The 24,336-nt window shown below is 36.1% G+C and overlaps 1 protein-coding gene across 2 annotated transcripts in view; it reads right to left on the bottom strand.

The window, feature by feature from the left end:
- Window positions 1-22,431, bottom strand: part of LOC115216466 (ankyrin repeat domain-containing protein 29-like) — a 145,179-nt gene extending 122,748 nt beyond the window's left edge. The window contains exon 1 of one of the 2 annotated variants that reach the window (XM_029785828.2): window positions 21,725-22,431. In XM_029785828.2, coding sequence (XP_029641688.1) covers window positions 21,725-21,736 — 12 coding nt within the window. In that variant the 5' untranslated portion in view covers window positions 21,737-22,431. Of the gene's footprint in view, window positions 1-7,530; window positions 7,998-21,724 lie in introns of those variants that run through there. The other variant, XM_029785829.2, reaches the window with a different exon arrangement.
- Window positions 22,432-24,336: the final 1,905 nt, after the last annotated feature.

Genomic DNA, 24,336 nt, shown 5'->3' with positions numbered 1-24,336 from the left:
ACACACATCTATTTGCAATGGGTTTCTTTCAGCTACCATCTGCCAAATCCACTCACAAGGGTTTAGTTGGCCTGAGGCTATAGCAGAAGACACTTGCCCAAGGTGCCATGCAGTGGGACTGAACCTGAAACCATGTGGTTGGGAAGCAATCTTCTTAACTACACTACCATGCCTGCATCTGTATATTTATGAATTATCCTTCTAAACAATATTTTGGCAAGTACACACACAATTGTCCAAGTTCACAGGAGTACAGTACTTTTAGAGACTTACTCAAAAATTCATCACACTGTTTAGGTTGCAGACAGTTCTCTCATGCATCCCACCTTTGATGATGCTTACTTTCAGATGGCCAAACTCTCCTTAAATAAGTAATCAGCCATCATGTTGAGAATTATTATTCAATTGTTATTTTTTATTTATCATTTATTATTATTTACTATTTATCATTATTTATTAGTTATTTATCATTATTTATCATTTATTAGTTATTTATTATTTACAATTTACAATTATTTATTAGTTATTAGTTATTTATTATTATTATTTATTAGTTATCATTTATTATTACTTATTATTTATTTATTAGTTATTATTTATTATTAGTTATTATTTAACAGTAATTATTTATTATTATTGATTCAATTATCATTTACTTTAGTTTTTCTACATGCAGTAATATTCAATAAAATCTAATACAGTTTTTGATACATATCATTGGTTTGTTGATCTAGTTAGGGTCAAGGTTTAGGGTTGAATTTAGGGGTTAGGACTGAACATAGTTGAGATGCTATTACTGTAACTCATCTAAAAAAACTTTTAGTTTCTATAGAATAGAATTGGATAGTTACAGTTGGAATGCTATAAGTGTACCGAAATTTCTTTCCACATGCGCACGGACAATATCCTTAGTACATATTCAAAAATCAAACTGAAATGAATTTGTTTTTATCTTCTACCATTTACTTGCTTCAGTCATTGTACGGCAGCTATGTTGCAGTACTGCCTTGAAGTGTTTAGTGCAGGGCTGGCCAACCCCAGGCCCGCAGGCTGCATGCAACCCACTTGATACTTTCTTGAAATGAGTTTATTTAAACAAACATTTAAAAATTTTATCAAAAGTTAAAGATTGTAATGAAAAGTAAAAAAGAAAGATACTACTGTTTTTGCAATGATAATATTTCATGTTGAATCAACGACCTTTCATTCATTATTGTAATAATAGCATGAGAAAGCAAAATGCTTTCAATTCAATCAGTATACAAGCGGCCCTCAAAAAACTTTCTGTGATTAAAGTGGCCTGCAATGTAATTCAAGCTGGCCAGGCCTGGTTTAGTCAAACAAAACAATGCCAGTTCTTTTCTTTTTTTAAGCCTAGTACTTATTTTATCAGACTCTTTTGTTGAACCATTAAGTTATAGGGATATAAACAAAACCAACACCATTTGTCAAGTGGTGGTGGAGGACAAACTCAAACACAAAGACCACCCCCATATATAATGGTGGCAGCCTACTTGTTAGACAAGCATGACTATCACTGACAGATAGTGTCAGCAATGCCCATGTAAAGGTCACATGCAGATTTCACAACACAGTAGCTCTCACTAACAATACCAAGGAACTCAGAGACAAGCAAAGTGCAAGACACCCAGCTAAGTAGAGCAGTGAGTTCAGTATATGAGTTAGCCTCCTCCTACAGAGACACCTTAACAAAGACCAGGGGTCCCTCACTCCCAATAGATTTCTGTACCCTCAGACACCAACTCCAGGTTTTCTATGTCCCAGCACCCATATGCTAGTTAACTCTTAGCTGGGACCCTAACAGGTGCTACTACTCGGGATCATAGTAGACCTGGGAACACTAGTGGCTAAGAGATGGTTCCATACTCCTCAAAACCCTGAACCAGAGCCCACTACTGAGTGCAGTTTAAAAGCATACACAGGATATATATATATGCAATGGGCTTCTTTCAGTTTCCATCAACCAAATCCACTAACATGGCTTTGGTCAGCCCAGGACTACAGTAGAAAACAAAAGTTGCCCAAGATGCCATGCAGTGAGACTGAACCCAAGATCACATGGTTGGCAAGCAAGCTTTTTAACTACACAGCTATGGATGTCAAATATTTTTGAAGATTTTCTGCTTAAGACTATTAAGTCCAAGATACCTGTATATTTATCGATTAGTAGTTAGTTAATGGATTCACACAGCCATTGGCTTAGAGCTTTGAAATACACATGTGTGCATTTAATTCGTTGGATAACTGTCTTAATCATTCAGATGTCCGTCTCAACAATAAGACACGTGCTTGTAAAACTTATGAAACTGAGTAACAGAGTATATGAATCATTAACTGTTAATCTACAAATATATACTCTAAATGTATTGAGTGCTGTGTCCTTTCCATTGTACACTTTTATGTACATGTGTGTATGTGCAAGTGTGTATCTATATACAAGCCGGTCAAGTTGTGTGCTTAATCCGTAACTCCGCCTATACACACACACACACACACACACACATATATATATACATACATATATATACATATATATATATATATATATACATTATTTACATTATTTATATTTGACAGATATTTGTCCTCATCATATGGCGTAGTGGTTAAGAGCACGGGCTACTAACCCCAAGATTCCAAGTTCGATTCTAAGCAGTGACCTTAATAATAATAATAATAATAATAATAATAATAACGAGATCAAAAAAAAAACCTTATGACTGAGAACCCAGGTTCAAAATTTCCCCAAGACACCTAATGAAGGCTGGAGGGTATATCAGCCGAAATGTTGTGTTAACAACGAACAAGATGAGGAGAAATATCCATCAAATACAAATAATGTACATAATTCCTCATCTCTTAAATATAGAACAGATATATATATATTTTTTTATCTTTTACTTGTTTCAGTCATTAGACTGTGGCCATGCTGAAGAATTTTTAGTTGAATGTATTAACCCCACTCCTTATTTTTAAATGCTTACTCTATCAATATCTTTTGCCAAACTGCTAAGTTATGGGGACATACACACACCAACACCAAGTGTCAAGTGGTGGTGGAGGAACAAGCACAAATACTAAGACACACACACACATAGATATATATATATATACACATATATACAAGGGGCTTCTTTCAGTTTTTATCTACCAAATCCACTAATAAGGGTTTGGTTGGCTTGTGGCTATAGTAGAAGGCACTTGCCCAAGGTGCTATGCAATGGGACTGAACCCCAAACCATGTGGTTGGGAAGCAAGCTTCCTACCTCACAGCTATATACAAATACATATATACACATACATACAAATAGTCATACAAGCACACATATACATACAAATACACATATATACATATACATACAAATACACACACATACATATTCATATGTATACATACATATATACATACGGCCCTCGTGCCGGTGGCACATAAAAAGCACCATCTGTTCGTGGCCGTTTGCCAGCTCTGTCTGGCACCTGTGCGGGTGGCACGTAAAAAGCACCCACTACACTCACGGAGTGGTTGGCGTTAGGAAGGGCATCCAGCCGTAGAAACACTGCCAGATTTGACTGGGCCTGATGAAGCCTTCTGGCTTCATAGACCCCAGTAGAACCGTCCAACCCATGCTAGCATGGAAAACGGACGCTAAACGATGATGATGATGATATATATATAAATATATATATATACAAACATATATATAAATACACACACACACACGTGTGTGTGTGTAGATAGATAGATAGATAGATAGATAGATAGATAGATAGATAGATAGATAGATAGATAGATAGATAGATAGATAGATAGATAGATAGATACCGTTAAAACACGCACACACAGACACAAAAAGATAAGTTATTGAGAAAGTCTTCCAATTCTGACCAAAATATTTTTTTCCTCAACCGCAACATACAGCAGAGAGCACATTCTGTTCGACCGTCTGCTAGTTACATTTTGTAAGTTAAATAACATCTGCAAAACTTCCTAGAAACAAAAGCCATATAAATAATACTATGCAATACAGAGAAGTATTAATTAGCTTTGAAGAACGATTGTTTTAACATATGGGAGCATTTAGGTGTCGAAATAATTAAATGTTTAAGTAATCAAATATGTAATCGATTTTAATTCTCATTTAATTCAATTAATAATTACTACGTAATATAATGAAAACCTTTGATTGTGGCTGGCCTGAGGATTGAAAACTCGAGAAATGGGCGTATTTAAATATGATTTTAGGTAAAAACGATTAAGTTTTGCAACCCGATTCCGTCCACCCGTCAAAGGAAGACAATAGGCGATTATGCCGTTAGATCAGAGTAGATTCCTTTCACAAAACAGTACCAAAGTCTGTCTGGTTAGTACTAACATCTAGCTTGTTAAGAGGCTTATAAGCTTAATATCTGGACCCATAAGCAGTTGTTTTGACTAGACAAAATAAAAGTGATAAGTCTTTATTTACAGATTGTTAATACATCGACTGTTATTCCGTTTAAGAGCCAAAACAATTTATAAGTTCAATATCAGGAACAGTACCCAAACCAATAATAACTATATTACAGTATAATTAAAAGTTTCTTCGGTATAAAGCATCTGATTCCATATTCTAAGGAGAGTAAAAAGAGGCAAAGACATGAGTGACCTTAAGTGAAATTACATGTTAGTAGGAGTTTAAAACGATTCTATACTGATTTCGACGGAAGTTTTACCGTTGTCAAACAACATCAATAGTGATGTTGCCACCACGGTTATTAAGGTATACAAAACGTGTTACAAAGCGGGATGGGGAGGATTTCGAAACGTGCATGGGTGAACACATATGTACTTATATGTAAACGGGGGGTGGATGGAATGAAGGGCGTTATGCAATATATATATATATATATTGCATAATACGATGGAAAAGAAGGGTAAAATCACGAAAGAATTGGAAATGCAATGTAACCAACGGTGTATAACAGTTTGGTTGATTGCAATAACATACAATACATACTACGTACGTATGTACATACATACATATAAACAAAAATTCCAATGGACCTAGGTTAGAAACTAGTTCTTTCTCTATTGGCAACAAATCTAGAAATAAACTGTATAATGACATGCATGCATGCATAAATTTGTCTGTGTTAACTACATCCCAAAGATGGAGCCTTGTATCTTTGTTGGAAACCGGCTCCCTCCTCAGTGGAAGATTTATGATAATTAAAAAGTAGAAGAAACATACATAAAGAACTGAAAACTCGGATCAAATAAATACATAGAATGGGCACACATATATTCTTTACATAAGACAAAAGGCTTCGAATTTAAAGGGGTTAGAAAAGAAGACTGGTCGAGGTTTAGGTTTTAAAAGCTTGACCGGCGCCTCGTGTAAAATGATTTCCATCAGAGATAGAAACCGAAGTACGTACTCGGCTTTCATCAACTCTACTGCAAAGAAAAGGGTGTCTAATAGTAAAAAATCTCATTGAAACAGGAATCCTCCGCAGATTTATTTTAAGGGTAGTAAAGATTGGTTGACAGTTGTGCTTTATCCTTTACTAACGGCGCTGCGTAAGGAACCCGTTATCAACAACGTTTTCTTATAACACATGAAATTTATTTTTGGCGGAGGAATTATAGCTATTTTGTTATCTCAATCTAGTAGACATGTGATCAGAGGTGCTCCAGTCGTGACCATCTCATCATTTATTCTAACATACTAGTGTATCTGGTCAAAATTACATACATCTACTTTTTTTTAATATGATGTAGTGTGATTTGAGGCAGATTTACCCATTTCTAGCTCTAGTAATTGCGTATAGGCTTCTCATTTTATCAAGCCTGGTGAATTTTAAACAGTAGGGAACTAGATGCCATCAGTGCAGCACACAACTATTTTCACGAGCCAACGAGACAACCTCTTACGTAGTCGTTCGACCTCTTACAAATGGCAGTTAAATCTCCCACAAATTACATTATATTGCCTTAGAAAAACAAAAAACATGCGTTGAATAATGTGACCCTAGATTCCCTCCCTACACATAGAAAAAGAGAAATAGTCACAGCTGGAATGCCATTGTTCATACATAGGTCTGCGCGATTGTGGCTGACCTGGGGTTTAAAATAAAGACAATTTACGATCAACCCCGCTCCTTCACTACTGTCTGAAATTAAATATAACACTGATTAAATGAATCTACTGTTATCTGTTGATATCCTGAATGGATGCATTGTGAAGATGGGTGTTATTATTTATGTTTGTTACTGTTGTTTAAAAACAAGTAAACCCTGGTCGAGCAGACCTATGATCAAAAGCATTCTAGCTATGACCATCCCGTCCTTTTAGAGGTGTGCTTTGTACTACATTATTTGGTGTGTCCTTACCATTTTCCAAGACAGCTGAGTTTGATTTGTAGATTTTAGCTACTGTCTTTAGCATATTAAACGATCGCGAAGAGGCGCATTCGAAAACTGTCATCTCATAACAGTTGAGAAAAACTATACGTGTCGATTGTTTGTCTGTCTATCTATCTATCTATTTATCCATCCATCCATTTAACTTTCTATCTTTCTGTCCATCTAGGTAATTAGCTACCTATCCATCTAGCTATTTAGCTATCCATCCATGCATGCATCCGTCCATCTATCCATTTGACAGTTAATTTTCTTTATATACGGCTGTCCCTCGCTCACTCTTTCTATACACATGTTAATATGGGTGAGTCTGTATATGTCTGTCAACTAATCCATTTACATATTAGTATTGTCGCGTACTGGGATTAAATGTCAGCTACCATTCCAAAGACAGACTCATACATCCTAAACTAGTGAACGCTAAGTTAGTATTTATTCATATCTCACATTCTTTCTATCCATCACTGCATTTATCTGCCTGTCCCAGCATGGCCCAGCCTACTGGCTGAAACTAGTAAAAGAGTATCTGCATAGGCCTATAAATGTATAGTTAGATAGAGAAGTTCATCATTAACTAATGCAGTAAGCTTTCCCGTATGAAATTATTAAAGTTGGAAATGAAGCAAGAAAAGTAAGACATGGAGAAATTTAAACGATAAATAATAGACAAATAATTGACATACATATATATAACATATATGTCAGGGGTATGACATAGACAGTAAAAGGGAGATGTTACAGAAAGATGCGACCGAGAAATCCATTAGAGGAATGTGACGAAAAGAAAGACATGATAAAGCTATAACAAAATTAGTTAGATATTAGATAACAGAAATCGAAGTGATTACATATATATATATATGTATATATCAGAATGATGCTGATGTGAAAATGTGATGGTTTGTCGGTGTAAACATGATGGTTAACCGATATAAAAGTTGTATTTTGGTTTTTTCAGCACCATTGCAAACGATCATGCTTTTACTTCGTGATTTCAGGATTAAATATGAACTGATTCCAGACTTGAAGATTAGCTTTAAAAAAAAAAAAAAACTCAAAATAATGACAAGTAATAATTAAATTTCGTGCAAAGGTGTTTTACTTACGAGCATGCTGTCTCAGTTTGTTTGTGTTTGCGTGTGAGGGGGGTCAAGTCCTCCTGCAGCTAACTTTCACCGTAAAAAAGAATCCCGATGAATATAAATTGATGTGAGTAAACGAGATGGAGGTGTACAAGAAATATAGTATCACCGGTTGAACCACAACAAATAACGATCGAATGCAAAATTGTATCAATAAAACATACGTGTGTGGTGTGTGTACATGTGTCACATATACATATATTTATATATATATATAGATATATATATATATATAGATATATATATATAATGTATGTGGGAATGTACGCGTGTATGTATGTGTGGGTGTGTAGAGTGTACGGTTTGGGTATGTTTGTTTGTAAGTGTGTATGTATGTGTGTGTGTGTATGTATGTGCGCGCGTGTGTATTTGTGTTTTCAAACTAAAATTTAGGTTGTTTTGATATCTTGCAGTTATAGCAAGAATCCTAAAGGGAGATAAATACACACACACATACACACAGAAACACACATATACATATGTGTGTGTGTAACAAAACGACCGTGAATTAGTGTCTATGGAAGCCGCAACTTGTCACATAAATTAGATTTACTTGTTGATTGGTGCCCGCTTCGAGTTGATGGGGGGCGGGAAGCACCTCAATTTACAAATTGCAAATTAACAATAGACAAGAAAGAAAAAAACTTTTTTCTGAGTATTGTAGACAATTATCATTTATTTCGTTTTAATTTATGAATTGTTTGTATTCAAGTTAAATCGCTTGACATGCGAGTCTGTAAGTATGTATTTTTATTTGCGCGAGTGTGTGTATATTATGTAATATGTGTACACAAGTATTTTCTTCGAAAACTGTCGATATAGATAAGTTTATAGTAAAACTTTTACTAACCATAAGATTAGGACTAACACAAAATTATTGATACAGTTTCGGCAGAATACTTAATTTGGGGGGAGGAATGTGAAGATATAAATTGTGCATAATCTTTAAGATATAGTCAATTTAATGAAGCTTAGATTCAAGTTAAATTCAGTGAAAGTTAAATTATTTGTATGTTTTGTTACATAATCCGTTTTTATGTAAGCAGAAAATTATATAAATAAGAAGGAATGGAATATTAACGTTAAGGTAAATGATTCAAAAAAATCAACTCAGGAAAGACTTCCACCCGTCCCCACCCCATTTCCTTGTTTATTTTTGTAAAAAAAATTTTCCCCCAAAAAAAATCCCCGTTTTCGAATACGGAGGTCCCGGAAAATTGCCAAAAATCGGCATTGTGAAATTTCCTCCCCTTCCCTCCAACTTCTTCAATTTTGACTTTTTTCCCCAACACTAACCCTAAAACCCTAACCCTAAAAACCCTAACCCTCACCCTGAAACCGTAACCGTAAGTAAAGAAATGTTTTGAAATTTTTGTCCGAATCATGATGTCCGTATTTTTGGTTGTCAAGTGGTAGCAAGGGAAAAATACACACACAAAGGCACACACACGTGTGTGGTGTACGTATGTATATATATATATATATATATATATATATATATATATCAGATCAGACTGGGCCTGGTGCAGCCTTCTGGCTTCCCAGACCCCAGTTGAACCGTCCAACCCATGCTAGCATGGAAAGCGGATGCTAAACGAAGATGATGAGGATGATATATATATATAAAGGTGCATGGCTTAGTGGCATTTGGCTCATGATCGTAAGGTCATGAGTTCAATTCCTGGCAGCGCGTTGTGTCCTTGGGCAAGACACTTTATTTCACGTTGCTCCAGTCCACTCAGCTGGCAAAAATGAGTAGTACCTGTATTTCAAATGGCCAGCCTTGTCACACACTGTATCATGCTAAATCTCCCCAAGATATATGATATATATATATATGTAATATATATATAGATATATGATATATATATATACATGTAATATACATATATAGATAGATAGATATAGATCAAAACATTTTGATTCAAATTCGTTGGTACTCTGAGTTTCAAGCATGATGATAGTCTTCAGCCATTTTGAATTTGAATGAAAGGAGTTGATTGTTATTATTGTAAGGTGAGCTGCAATTGGTCAGGGAAGGTCACGTAGTGTCGTGGTTTGATGTTGGTATATTGGTATATTAGCAACAACAGCTGGTTGGAAAATACCACATGAAGAACAAGAAATCGGCCACATGGTAGACGGGAAATCGACCATGTGATGGACAAGAAATTGACCATGTGGCAGACAGGAAATCAGTTGAGTTTTTGGCGGGGAAGTAGGAAGGGGGCAGTATGTGCAAGTATACAGTTGTATATTTTGGCTGTGTGGACACGCTCATATGATTTTGCATGCATGTTTGTATTGATACAAGCATGCACATCTGTACATGGGCATGCATACTCCCCCACCCCACACACACACATATGAACAGACATGCTCACTCATACACACATGTTCACACACACACACCTACATATTCATTTATATGTATATATGCATGTATGTACACATGCATATTAGTGTGCCTGTGCACATGCATACTTGTGCATGCGTATACATGCGCATAACAAGCATTGGGGATTGATAAGCGTTGGGAATTGGTAAGGATTGGTAATTGGCAGTACTGCTCATGGGGTTGGTTGGTGAAAGTGACCTTGGTGCAGGTTGTCCTGCTCATGGGGTTGGTTGGTGACGCTGACCTTGGTGCAGGCAGTGCAGAGTAACTGCACTAGATGTTACACAACTGATCAATGGTACTAAGGTGGTATATCCAGGTTTCTTTCAATTTCCATCTACCAAATCCATTCACAAGGCTTTGATCATCCTGAGACTATAGTAGAAAACACTTACCAAAGGTGCCACTCAGTGGGACTGAACCTGGAATCACATGGTTGGGAAGCAAACTTCTTACCACACAGCCATACCTGCACCTTTGTGTTCACTTTTGCATAAATATCTATCCATTTATTTTCAGTTGTTCTCAACCAGGGTCCATATGGCGCCTGATAGTCCATATAAAATTTTTTGGGGTCCACACAACAAAATAATAAATTGGGAATCCATAATAGTATTTTAAGGACCACTGAAAAATTTTGCTTTAGATGTATGTATTTGTATGTATTGTAAGAAACAGCTTGGTTTCATTCTCCAACATTTTGCATACATCTACAAAAGTTAATGTGTGAAAAACAAAATAAAAATGTTGAAAAAAATTTATATAAAACTAGTCTTTCAATATCAAATGGCTATGGGGGTCCACCAGAAAAGAATAGTAATCAAAGGGGTCCATAGATAAAAATGGTTAAGAACCCCTGCTCTAGATGTTACACAACTGATCAATGATAGGCAGAGCCTCCCTAGAGAAATTATGCAAGGCAGAACATAACTGCTTCCCCTTGGAGGGGAGAATCTCAAAATTCAAGGGGGCTGTGAGATTTTGGGGGGTTTTTTGTGTGTGTTTTTTTTAGGGGTCTGTCAAATATTCACTAACCCTTCTTTGGCTCTCCAGCCCCAGACAATATGTACCAGTTGAACCCTGCTCTTTCAGACTTTGATGATAGGTAGAAAGATATTGAAAAGGAATACTTCATATGCTGAACCTGATGAGTCAGTCTCCTGTGCTGATCCATCATTAAATCTTCATTTTTTTGTATTGTACTTTTTCTACTTGTTTCCTCTTTGTAAGCTAATGTGGTAGTCTTCAGAATGCCATTCTGTTGAAATTCATCAGACATCCCCTCATATTACTTTTATAAGACTGACCGCAGCAATTGGAAATGTTAAAAATCTATTTCTTTCAAGTGAGAGGGAAATTTTTCAACAAGCTTCTTGACCACACAGCCATGCCTATGCCTACATGTATGAAATTTAGTTATATATATTTGAGATTTTATGTAAAAAGCCTTTTTATAAAAAAAAATAATAAAGCTTGATTAAAGCAAAATGAGAAAGAGAATTCTTTTCTACTTTTAGGCACAAGGCCTGAAATTTTGAGGGAGGGGCCCGTCGATTAGATCAACTCCAGTATGCAACTGGTACTTAATTTATTGACCCCGAAAATATGAAAGGCAAAGTTGACCTCAGCGGAATTTGAACTCAGAACGTAAAGATAGATGAAATACCACTAAGCATTTCGTCCGGTGTACTAACATTTCTGCCAGCTCATCACCTTAATGAGAGGGAAAATTCAATGAAAATATTAACGAAATTGTGTGTATTTGGGAAGTATTCTGTGAAATTAAATGATTTCCTATGGGAAAGTTAACAAATGAGATCTACTTTGTTTCTGTAGCATGGTTGGAGGGGTGTAGATATGTATGTATTTGTAGTGTTTGTGGAGTGGTGTGGAGGTGAATGTGTATATAGTGTGTTGGTGTTACTGTTGTTTTTGGTGGTGGTGGTAGTGGTGGTGTTTAGTACCAAACATGCTTTGCTCAAGCAAAGCTGTAATCAAATGCATTCCAACCATGGCCATCAATTTTATTTTCAGGCATAGCATATCCAAATGACATTATCCAATGAGTTCTATTTATAAGGTGGTAGAGTGTGATTTGAAAGTGATTTGGCTGCTATTTCCAGCAAGTCAAGTGACTGTATTAAGGCTACCACATGTGCCAGTGAGAGGTGAATGTGTGTGCACTGTGTGCTGGTAGGTGAATGTATGAGGGTGTATATTAAATATATGTAAATAACTAATATCTCTATATTGATTCTCGGTTGTGTCCCAAGCAGAAATTGAAATCAGTTTTCATCACTTCAGCTCTTGTCTTTCTAGTCTTCCTCTTCGACAGGCACCATCAGCTTTAAGCCCTTGACACTTCTTTATGCTGCTGACATCATCCATATACATCACATACCCATACCATTGCAGTTTTATTTCTTGTAAACAGCATCTAATTTATCTTATGCACATTTATTCTCTCAAGTCATTTGTGTTGTATCATTAATGCACACTGACATTTTACATTCAGCAGGGCATGCTTGCCTCGTTTCTTTCTAAGCCTTCACATATCCTCTGCGTTCATGACCCAGATGTTACTATCATGTAGCAATCCACTTCACACACAAACATCATACAATCTGCCTTTCATTTGAAGAGAGAGAGCTCTTTTTACCAACAGATGTATTAACACTGAACTTGTTTTCACTTTGGCTACTATGCTTTCAGTGCACACACTCCCACTGCTAATGTGATGATCTAAGAAACAAAGACCATCGACTAATTATAGGAAGCCTTCTGAGCAGTAGAAAGAATCATTTTTATGGGTACACTCCAAGCAAAGTTGCCCTTCCAGTTAACCTACCTGTGATCCCACTATACCTCCTGTGCATCCATTGTTTAAACTAAGCACAGTATAGAGTTTCTACCTATTCTTTTTCTGCAAACTAAGCATAGCCATTTCCCTGACAGCATCAGGGACATGTCTTCTTTTATACTTATCATGGCTTTAGTCTTCACTCAGTTTACCTTAAGGTCCTTCAATTCCAGATTTTGTTTCTATGTCTGGAATTTCTTCTCCAAATCTTACACAGATTCTACAATGAGAACAAGGTCATCAGCATACAGGAGTTACATACAGGCAAGCAGGGCCAGCCCTAGGGTTACTGGCGCCCCAGGCAAGCGGAACTTCAGTGCCCTTATGAGTATAATTTTTAAAACTTTCACAAGGAGAAAAATTGAAAATATAGACTAAAATGCACATGGTGCCTCAGACAACTGCCCCAGTTTCCGGTACCTTGAACTGGCCCAGCAGGCAGGTGGGCAGATAGGAAGATACACAGACAGATAGAAGCTTCTACAACATTCAGACCTCCTTCTATCACCAGCCTTTCTTTGGATCCAAGATCTACATTGTAGGAAAACATTACTATTCAATGAATATTTATAGTGGTATTGAAGGTACATTAATTTGGGCAAGTATTTGGGCAAGTATTTGGCTATTTTCATTATTGGCAGCTCATGAACATATATTTGTCATTTATGAAAGAAGTTATTGTGAGTGAGTGAGCTAAATTTAAGATAAGTGAATAATTATTATTTCTGTAATTTTTTTTAATTATTCCTTCTTTTTGACAAATATGTTCTGCCATTATTCAAACTATTCTCACAACAATTTTCTTTGTTCCACTTCCAATTATGTCTGGCTGGCCACATTCTCCATCTAGCTAACCAACAACACTCTTGTTGAAAAGAATCCATTTTTCATCACATGTAACAATACGATGCAAAAATGGTTCGCTTTTATGCCATGACAGCAAAGAACAGCAAGTTTCAAGATGATGTGTCATTTGATGCTCATTTAAGTAGTACCCACTTGTCCAGCTTTTTTACCTTGCTGATTTGTTTCAGATGGTCCGATACAGAATCAAAACATCAAACCTTGCTGCTAACTCATGCATAGTTTGAGATGTATCCACCTCCACTACAGTTTCTAACTCATCATTATCCACCTTGGTCTCAGGTCTAATACGGGGCTGATTTTCAAGAGTAAAGTCACCAGACCGGAACTTTTCAAATCATCAACATACAGTGCACTCATTTGCCACATCTTCACCAAACACCTCATTGATGTTTCGAGCTGTCTGGGATGCATGGTTCCATGACAGAACTCATATTCATAAACAACACCAATTTTTATCTATTCATAGGTTCATAAAAATTGATTCACAAGAGAAAACACATTATAATCAGACAACATGAATTGCATTTCGCAAAAAGTGATGATGTAATTCTTCAATGTTGTAAAACAAAGAATTGTCAGGATAAAACATTAGAGTTGATGATTGTCAAACTTGGTGAATAACAAAATCAGACATTTCATTCTTAATGACCTGATATATATATATATATATATATATATATAGTTCAGGTAAAATTGCATCTAATGATGTAATAATGTAATAGGTGTATACATAAGTGCTCAGGTTGCCTTATCACCTAAAACTCTGACTTGGAACTGCAACTAAAATAAAAAGTACCTCGCAATGAAAGTCTATAACTGGTATAGCACTGAGTGGGTGCATATACAACAGAAAGAAAGAATGTACAGGCAAACAACTGGTATCAGTTTAGAGCAGTGGTTCTCAACCATTTTTTGCCTATGGGCCGCCTTTGATTCCTAATTTACTCAGATGAACCCGCTTAGCCATTCAATGTTTAAAAAAAATTCTATTTTATTTTTATAGTTAAATTTTTATTTTTATAGTTAAATATCATTAGGAATTGTATGATAAAAAATAGATATAGATATAGAAAATTATATATATAGTCACAATGAGGATATTTAAACCTCTTATAGGGATATTTTATCCAAGATATACTGGTTTACTCTTTTACTCTTACACTTGTTTCAGTCATTTGACTGTGGCCATGCTGGAGCACCGCCTTTAGTTTAATATATATTTTGAAGAGATATTTCTTCAATGAATATCTATATATATAAAACTCAACCTATGTGTCTGTGTATTTAACTTCCCAGCACATCTCCTAGCCAACAAATCGTAGAACCACTAAAAATGGGTCACTTAAAGTTTAGGCAAATGAAAATTGAACTGCGCTATCTCTGTTCCGAAATTCATCTCGCAAGTGCAAAAATCGATAATGTGTTTGTTTAGGCCTTATCCCATGCATTGAATAGTGAACCTTACTCAGTCAGCTGTTTGACGTGAACTGTGTTCACCACGCGTGCAAGCATGCATAAATTGCATGAAAAATAAAAAAATCAAGATATAAAAACGAATCGCCATAAACATTTTAGAAATTCGGCAAAGAAATGAGTTTTCGGGATGTAGCCTGGAGGGTTTTTTCGTATTAATCGTTTGGACTTAGTGAACACATACCAATTGTTTTCATAACATTTTTAATGCTTTGAATTAAATGTGACCATTTTGCGTTGAGTCCGCAGTTTGAATCACTTTAACTAAATTTTAACAGGCCGGATTTTTGATCATCACAATACATCGCCAGCGACTCCCTGAAATCCCCGTTGAGAAATCTATATATATAAAACTCAACTTGTGTGTATCTGTGTGTGTGTGTCTGTGTGTTTAACTTTTGGATCTACCAAGTTGCATTATTAAGGATGGAAAGTAGTGTGTTGCAAATCTCTATATATAAAGCTGAAGTTGTCTCTGTGTGGCAGGTTTGGTAGCCTTCAACTAACACTATCTCCTTCGAGACCCTGCAGCGCAAGTTAACCAAAATTGAGAGTATGATAGAAGAAGGCTTGTTCTTCATTCTGTAGAAGATAAAATTCAAATCGGACCATGTTAACACCAAAAATTATTTACATCAAAAAGGTGCTTTTTTCTATGAAAATCTTTATTTTTTACGATTTTTGACTGCTGTGTCACCATTTTTCGGTGTATTTCAACTGGAAAAATGTTCACTTGAAGAGAATAATGCAAATTTTTTATTTTAAAAAAATTCCAATTCTAAAGGGTCGAAACAAACCCAAGCAACACCGGGTGATACAGCTAGTATTATATAAAATATCGTAAAATATCAAACATTATTATCAAGTTAGAAAACAGAGAGATGCAATGGAGGCTAATTAATTAACATATTCACATACAATTGTTTCATTTCACAAACAAAATTAAAAATACAAAAACATACAAATATATAATTTTGCATTTTAAATACCTTGTATGGAAAATCATCAGGGTGTACAAAGGACAATACAAGGATTACATTAAGACACATTTGGAATATTCAGAATATATAAACATGTTTAATTTGTGTGTGCACACATATACATATACACGTAATATACTTGCTTATACATTCTGAGTGTTCCAAACGTGTCTTAATGTAATCCTTGTATGATTTTCCATACAAGGTATTTAAAATGCAAAATTATATATTTATATGTTTTCTAATTTTTAGCAGCTCTTTGTGGAGTGAGGAATTTGATCTTTGGTATTGACATTAAAGAATATCTCCAGGAAAATAATCTACCTCTGCAAGCCCTTCTCCTGGACAATGCACCTACTCACCCACTTAACCTCGAAGATGACATCCTCAAAAGGTTCATGTTTATAAAAGTTCTCTACCTTCCACCCAACACCACCCCTATCCTTCAGGCCATGGACCAGCAGGAGGATCCTAATTTCAAGAAGCTCTTCACCAAGCACCTGTTCCACTGCTGCTTTGAGGTGACGGAGAGCACAAACCTCACCCTTCAAGAGTTCTGGAAGGACTACTATAACATTGTGATATGCCTCAGAATTATGGCCTGGCAGGGTGTTACAAAGATGACCTTGACCTCTGCATGGAAGAAGCTGTAGCCTGAGGTTGTGTCTGAAACAGACTTTAAAAGACTCAAACCCAAGGCAACAGCAGTGGAGAAAATTGTATCCTTTAGCAAGTCCATGGGCCTGGGCATGGATGAAGGTGACATGAATGAGCTCATCAAGGAGCACTCCGAGGAACTCACAATAGAGGAGCTACAGACACAGCAGCACATGGAGGTTTTGCAGGAAATAGGTGACACAGAGGAGGCTATCTTTACCAGTGTGATATAGGAAATGTTGGGAATATGGGAGAAACTTCCAGACCTTATTCAAAAGAAACACCCAGAAAAAGTTGCATCTGGGCGTGCAACAGCGCTGTTTAATGACACTTGACTAACTCATTTCAGAAATGCTCAGAAAGTGAGGATGAAACAAACCTTATTGGTCAGGTTTTTATCAAAAACTCCTATAGATGAAAGTGAGGAAAGCATGACAAAAAGGGGCAAAAATCAGCAAATATGATTCAGTTATTCAGTTCAGCCTCTCTCCTCCACCTCTGTCAGCATCCTCAAGTTATCTGATCACCAAAGTAAATGTTGTACATTATACTTAAGAAAACCAGTTTATTACAGTACATTCTATTGTATTGTTTTTTTTATACAATATTTGTTATTTATAAATACATTTCTCTTATTTAAAAACACGTAACAAAAATAATTGCCATGTTTTTTTAGGGGCCCAGAACAGATTAATGGCATTGCAATTAATTTCAATGGGGAAATTTGATTTGACATACGAGTAATTTGAGTTATGAGCTCCTCCACAGAACGAATTAAACTCATAAGTCAAGGTACCACTGTACTTATATATGTGGCTGTCCTGAAAGGGATGCTTGTTTCTGTTGTCTAGCCCCATTATGTTGGCAAATAGTCTTTACTATATATGTGTGTGTGTGTGTAAAAAAATAAAAGTAACAAATGGATTATCCAGTATTGCTAGAATTGTTTTATTTAGAGATTTTACTGCATTGTAACTTCATACCGGCAGGTATGTATGAAGTGCAGCATTTATAAGATACTGCAAAGCAAGACAGAAAAACTCTCAAATCTTCAGGTTGCATGATGTTGCATAAGAGCAAATATCAACATACTACTAGATAGCATAGCCCAATGGTATGTGCCCCATTATTAAGTGATCCTCTTTAATCAATATATACATGGTGCAGTGAATAAACTGTTGTCTAAATTATGCAAGAATGAAAATAACACTGACATCTCATTTTAACAGATATATTTACCAAAATTACATAAAAATATCTTGAAATACTAAAGAGTAAATTTATCCAGTAAAATCACCATTGGCTTCAACCATGGCCTCCAGAAAACTTTGGAATCTCCTGCAACTCTTCTGAGCGGTCTCCTTGTTCAAGTTGGTGAATGCTGCCATAATCCTCGCCTTCCGTTCATCTTTGGTGTTACAAGGAGTTTTGATGATCTCTCGCTTAACTCTGCACCACACATAATAATCAAGGGGTTGCAGTCTGAGGAGTTGGGTAGCCAGATGCTAGGGATGGTGTGATCAAAGAAATTCTCTGACAGCCATGACTAGGTTCTCTTGCTTGTGTGGCATGATGCAGAGTCCTGTTGCCAGACATAGGGTGTTCCAGCAACTACTCTCTTGACCCAGGGCAGCACTACCTCCTCCAGGCACTTGAAGTAGGTTTCTGTGTTGAGTCTGAGGCCATGTAGGAAGATGAATGGAAACATAACATCACCATCACTAGTGATCACTCCAAATACCATGATGTTGACTGGATGTTTGATTTTTATCACTCTCAGTACATGTCCTCTGATTGACACCCAAACACTCTAAAATGTTCTTATTGGAGCTTCCGATGCAAATGCCAAGCAGTACAGCATGTCATTTCCAAATTTCTGGCAGGGTGAATTGCATCATGGTGCTGTTTTTTCTCATAGACAGTGCCCAACTGACCCTACTATACTATGTAGTCAACAAAATCAAAAAGAACGCGCATGCACGAAATTAACAATATAAAATGGTGACAATTTACCCATCACACTTTGTATATACACACACTTTTATATACATACAAATGCATACACACACATACATAAATAGATATATATGAAAGGCTGCTGAAAAGTTCCTGGCTTTAAGAGTATCACGAAAGGCCTGGTTGGAGGCCCAACCTTCCGAGTTCTTTTACAAGGCTTAAAAAAACTGAAGGACTGCTGCAATAAGTGTGTGAATCTGAGATGTTGAATAAAATCCTGCATTTTCTTTTATCCAAAGCCAAGAATTTGTCATATCATTTTTATGCAACCTTTCCACTGAGCAGGTGGTAGGTTAATTCCAATCAAGAGGAACAAAAACATGCATAAGCAGTCATGCATGCATTCACGTTCTCATACACACACACACACACACACATACATACATACATAAATGATGGCTACAACTCAAATTTGAGCAAAATTATCACTTAATTGTTCTCTTAAACACAAGCAGTATAGATGTGACATTTCAGTTCTGCTAGGGACTTACACACTTTTGCACAGATGTAGCAACAAGGTCATTGGACCAGGTGTTCAGACAGCTTATCACCCATGCTTACGCATGCCTGCATTCCATCATGGAGTTTTTCATTCAACGTTTTGCTTTTTCAGCTATGGCCAGCCATAGTATGCAAGTAATGACACAGCCAGAGTGTGTACTGCCAGTACACTGCCAGCTCTTGGGTTTTCACCTTCCAGTCCTCCAAAAGCTTATACAGCACGCTCAAAAGTGCCATTGCCTGAAGCAAACCACCTCCATCCTCCCTTCACACACTAAAGCTATGCCATTATATACAATACATATAGATGTATATATATACATATATACAATACATATAGATCTATACAAAGGAGCACTGCATCCTTCAAAACTTCCATGCTTCCTGAGATTCGCCAACACTACACTTGATTTTCTCCCCTCCATACACACACAAGCATGTATCTGACTCATACACTGTTCACTTTCCAGACTTTATATGCACTTTCTGACAAGTTGTGGTGCACCTGAGCACTGTATACAATAATTTCATTATTATATTATTATTATATAGAGATATCAAAAATCAAATGATGTCAGTGCCTGAAGCTTTTTATATACTGAAGAAAGGCCTTGCACAGGATCAGTCCATTTCTTTAAACAATATATGCATTTGCCCCAAAAGAACTAGTCAACATCATTGGATGCAAACGAAGGCCCAGGTGTTACATCAGTTTTCTTTCCAGAGAGATGTCTAGAAGTCGGGGCTCACACGCCCTGCTGTTGAGGCCATTGACTCCTAAGTTCATCTATGCTTTGACAGCTTTTGATTTTCGCCTTGCAAGGTGTCAAACAGAAACCATTCTCGTTACCAATCAGGCTTGGTAAGGTTGCCGGTTTGATCGCTGACAGCCCAACCATGCGACAGGTTGTATTGCGTTACATGATAGCAACAGCACTAAGAATGACCTGACATACATAGAGACATACAAAACACGTACATATATCTATATTATTAGTTTTATTTGGTGTCCAAATTTGTTAGAGTCAAAGTCAAAACTTACATCCTGCATAGCTTGTGTGTGAGGCAATACAGTTTCGTTTCTTGAAACTGCATTAACTGGTCTGCAAAAGCCCTTTGGGCACACATTAATACCATTTTTTATGTTTTTTTTTTTTTCCTCGGTAAACCCAACATCTATGTGACAAATCCTATAACATGCAACACAGATGAGTCAAGATATTCCACCACTCACCAACCCACCTAAACAAGATAACATGGTTATAGAAACAAATAAAAGACAAGGTTTGAAATATTGACTCAGTTAAACATGATGTGGGAAGTGGTGGCGATGGAGGTGGGAAGGGTCGCAGTAGCCAGGGTTATTAGGGTTATCGTAACAAACATTTACATTTGCGACCCATAAAGATATACATGTTCACATACAAATGTACAGTCTACACACACACAATATAAACAGATAGATAGATAGACAGACAGATAGATAGACAGCTAGATAGATAGCATGGAGTTTAATGACCTTTAATTTGTTTTATATATTTCTTGATATGTGTGTGTGTGTGTGTATGTACACACACACATATATATATGAGTCAATGAAGCAGCCTGTGTGATAGCTAGAAATAGCAGTCAAATCTCATTCAAATCATTCTAGTCTTGGAAAGAAAGGAGACATTAGATAATGTAGTCCTAGAGTGCCCCTAAAATTCAGATGGTCATCACTAGAATACCTCTGATCATGTCTGCTCAATGAAGAGTGACCAGCGACTAAACACAGACCTCCAAACATACACACATACATACATACATAGTGGCAAACATTGAGTTTCTCTTGGTTGTTCAAATTCCAAAGAAATCTTGACATAAATGCTTGCATATATATATATATGTGTGTGTGTGTGTATATAAATATATATATATACATATATATAGGTAGATAGATGTATATACATACATATATATATATATATATATACATATATATATATATATTTATATAGGTAGATAGATGTATATACATACATACATATATATATATGTATATACATACATTTATATATATATATATACATCTATATATATACATAGATATATCAATGTGTGTATGTATACATACATAAGCACACATACGCACAAATGCGTACACACACAGATACATACATACGTACATGTTTACACAGAAACAAAAAGGGAAAATGCTTGAGATCTATACATATACAGTCACATAGATACAGAACCATGAATATATCATAACTGTCGATGGAAAAAGTATTTCGATTTCTCAGAAATATCGATGACCTTTTCATTTTTCTCCACCGTTCTTTTTTTCTTTTTTTTAATTTCCCACCTGTCGTCCCTTTATTTACGTTTTGTCTTAAACGATAGAAACTAATAAGCGCTGTTTACCTTTAGGGACATTCTGAAGACTCTTCTGTTCCTTCTGTTTATAATTCCATTTACATCGAGGATGTCTTATAGGAAGAATAAGACCGTAAGGCAAGGCATGTAAAAATCGTTCCGATAGCCTGTGCGTCCGACAGATCTCTTCTCAGCCCGACCGACCGACCGCCTGTCCTTCAATTAATGGACTGAAGCAATAATGTTTTAAGTAACCACCAGTTAACAACCACACAAGTTTCAAGCGGCAGCTTTCGGCATTTCAACGTTGCTTGTTGTTGTTCTTATTGCTGCTGTTTGTTGTATATCTGTTAATCTTGTTACTCAACCGCTGCGCGGGTACCTTAAAATCTCGCTGACATACCTTCTATTTTTTTTTTCTTATGTTTCATTGTATATGTTTTTCTTTCAATTTTTACAGTTCGTGTTTTTTTTTTCTTTTCTCTTTTGTATGTCCTTGTTGTTGCTGATTTCTTATATCGGATTATAGTTGTGCAGTTCCTGTTTCTTCCGTCTAGTGTTGTTATTAGGTTACTTAGATAACAAAACATCGAAACACCGCCCACCTCTCCGAATATCGTTTCAACGCAAGATCCACCACTGCCATCTATCGTAGACTCGTAGACTCAGAACTGCGACTATCAATACACTCACTCACACATACACGTGCAGGTGTCATTATGTAAGAACTACAACTACACGCATACATACACACATATAGGTTAAGACGCATACATCTATATATGTGTGACTGTGTGTATGTGTGTAAGAGAGAGAGAGAGAGACTGCGACTTCATCTTTCCATTAATCCATGCTGTAAAATTCTACCATTTCAAGTTCTCTCTCTCTCTCTCTCTATATATATATATATATATATATATATGTGTGTGTGTGTGTGTTTATATATATATATATGTGTGTGTGTGTGTATATATATATATAGGTATGTGTGTGTGTAGCTATCTATGTGTGTGTGTGTGTGGGGATGTATGTATGCATGCATGTCTATATGTATAATCGTCTTCTACTTTCGTTTTTGTATTTAAGGATAGTTTGAACGCTTGTTTATTCCAGTACAATGGCTTGCTACTTATTGCAATCTATTCACACAGTAGAGTAAACTCCCAATCTTTGTTGTTATGTAGGTCATGTTTTGTTTCGTTTTCTTTAATTTTTTGTTTTTTATGTGTAACATGATTTTTATGGTGGAATGCCTTTCCTATCATCAACCACTTCACAGCATGAACTGAGTCTATTTTATTATACCCTAAACATTAGGCAGGTTTGAAACAGCAGGCAGAGTGAGATGCTGATGTACATTTTACTGTAAGTGCCCAATGGATGCTCAATGCAACAGAGAATCTGTGGTCTCTGAAACAGTATGCCTGACACCAGTAATATGATGTATATACAGAAATACATAGGGCCCCTTTAAAGCAAGGTTAAATTGTCATAATTCTTCATTTAGGATCCAGGAAAGGTGCAATGTTACAACTTTAGCTAGTTATAATTGATTGTTAGTAAAGGACATAACATCATAGAATATCAACCAGAGGTTGCTGGAACAATCTCAGTTGTATCTTAATAAAAGGAGATGCTGACTCTGCTTGATGGAAGAGAGAATCATTCTTAAAAATTCACACAATCTGGACACTTTCTTGAACTTCAAATGGGAAATTTTCAACTGATGTCTTTATAAATGTAAATTCGTTTTGACAACAGAGTCATGTCCATCTTTGAAACAGCGAATGATACACATGCAGCTTACACACTTCACCCATGGCTAACACCAATCCATGGGGAATAATTCTTCCTTTCCAAAAATATTTTTTCATTAAATTTTATTCCACTCTTGACACTGCCTAACAAAGAGTCATGGTACCTCCAGCATAGAAGAATCTATGCACTTTTGACCAGCAAGTTTGAACAGTCATCAATATTGTCTAGAGGCAATATTTTGCATGAAACTAATGGTAACATTCTGACAGTTTGTTTTTTTTCTTTTAAAGGAGCATAAAGATAAATGCATTCTTCATAACTTTCACGTAATATTTCAAAATGTATTCAAGCAAAGATATTGGAAAACAAGCTCAAATTACCAGGTGAATGATCAGAAATGTGCCACTCAAAGTGCTGGAATTATGAGCCTTTCAGTTGCATTGTTTTAAAGAATACTCTACACTTTCGTTTTGAATTCTGAGGTTTGTTTGGTGTTTGCATATGTTTTGTGGTTAAGAATGATTATTCTTCTTCTTCTTCTTGACCTCAGCAAACTGGCTGGATCATTACTGCGCCAGGCAAAATGCTTCATGACATTTCTTCTGACTTTACATTCTCAGTTCAAATGCCACAAAGTTGACTTTGCCTTTTATCTTTTGGGGGTCAATATAATAAGTATCAGTCAAGCCCTGGGGTTGATGATATTGACATATTCCTTCCTCTAAAATTGCTGGCCTTGTGTCAAAATTCAAAACTATTACTGTTGTTATTGCTGCTTGCTGTGAATGCATGCAATTTACAGAAGTCTACTTAGAAGTGATTTCTTCGGGTATAAACTGATAGAAAAAAAACCCAAGGGAAATGCCAAGCAGTTGATAGAAACTGTGCAAAAGCCTATTGTG

Source organism: Octopus sinensis, linkage group LG10, assembly GCF_006345805.1.
Source record: "Octopus sinensis linkage group LG10, ASM634580v1, whole genome shotgun sequence".
NCBI classification, from domain to species: domain Eukaryota; kingdom Metazoa; phylum Mollusca; class Cephalopoda; order Octopoda; family Octopodidae; genus Octopus; species Octopus sinensis.
This window is presented reverse-complemented; position numbering and strand designations above follow the sequence as displayed.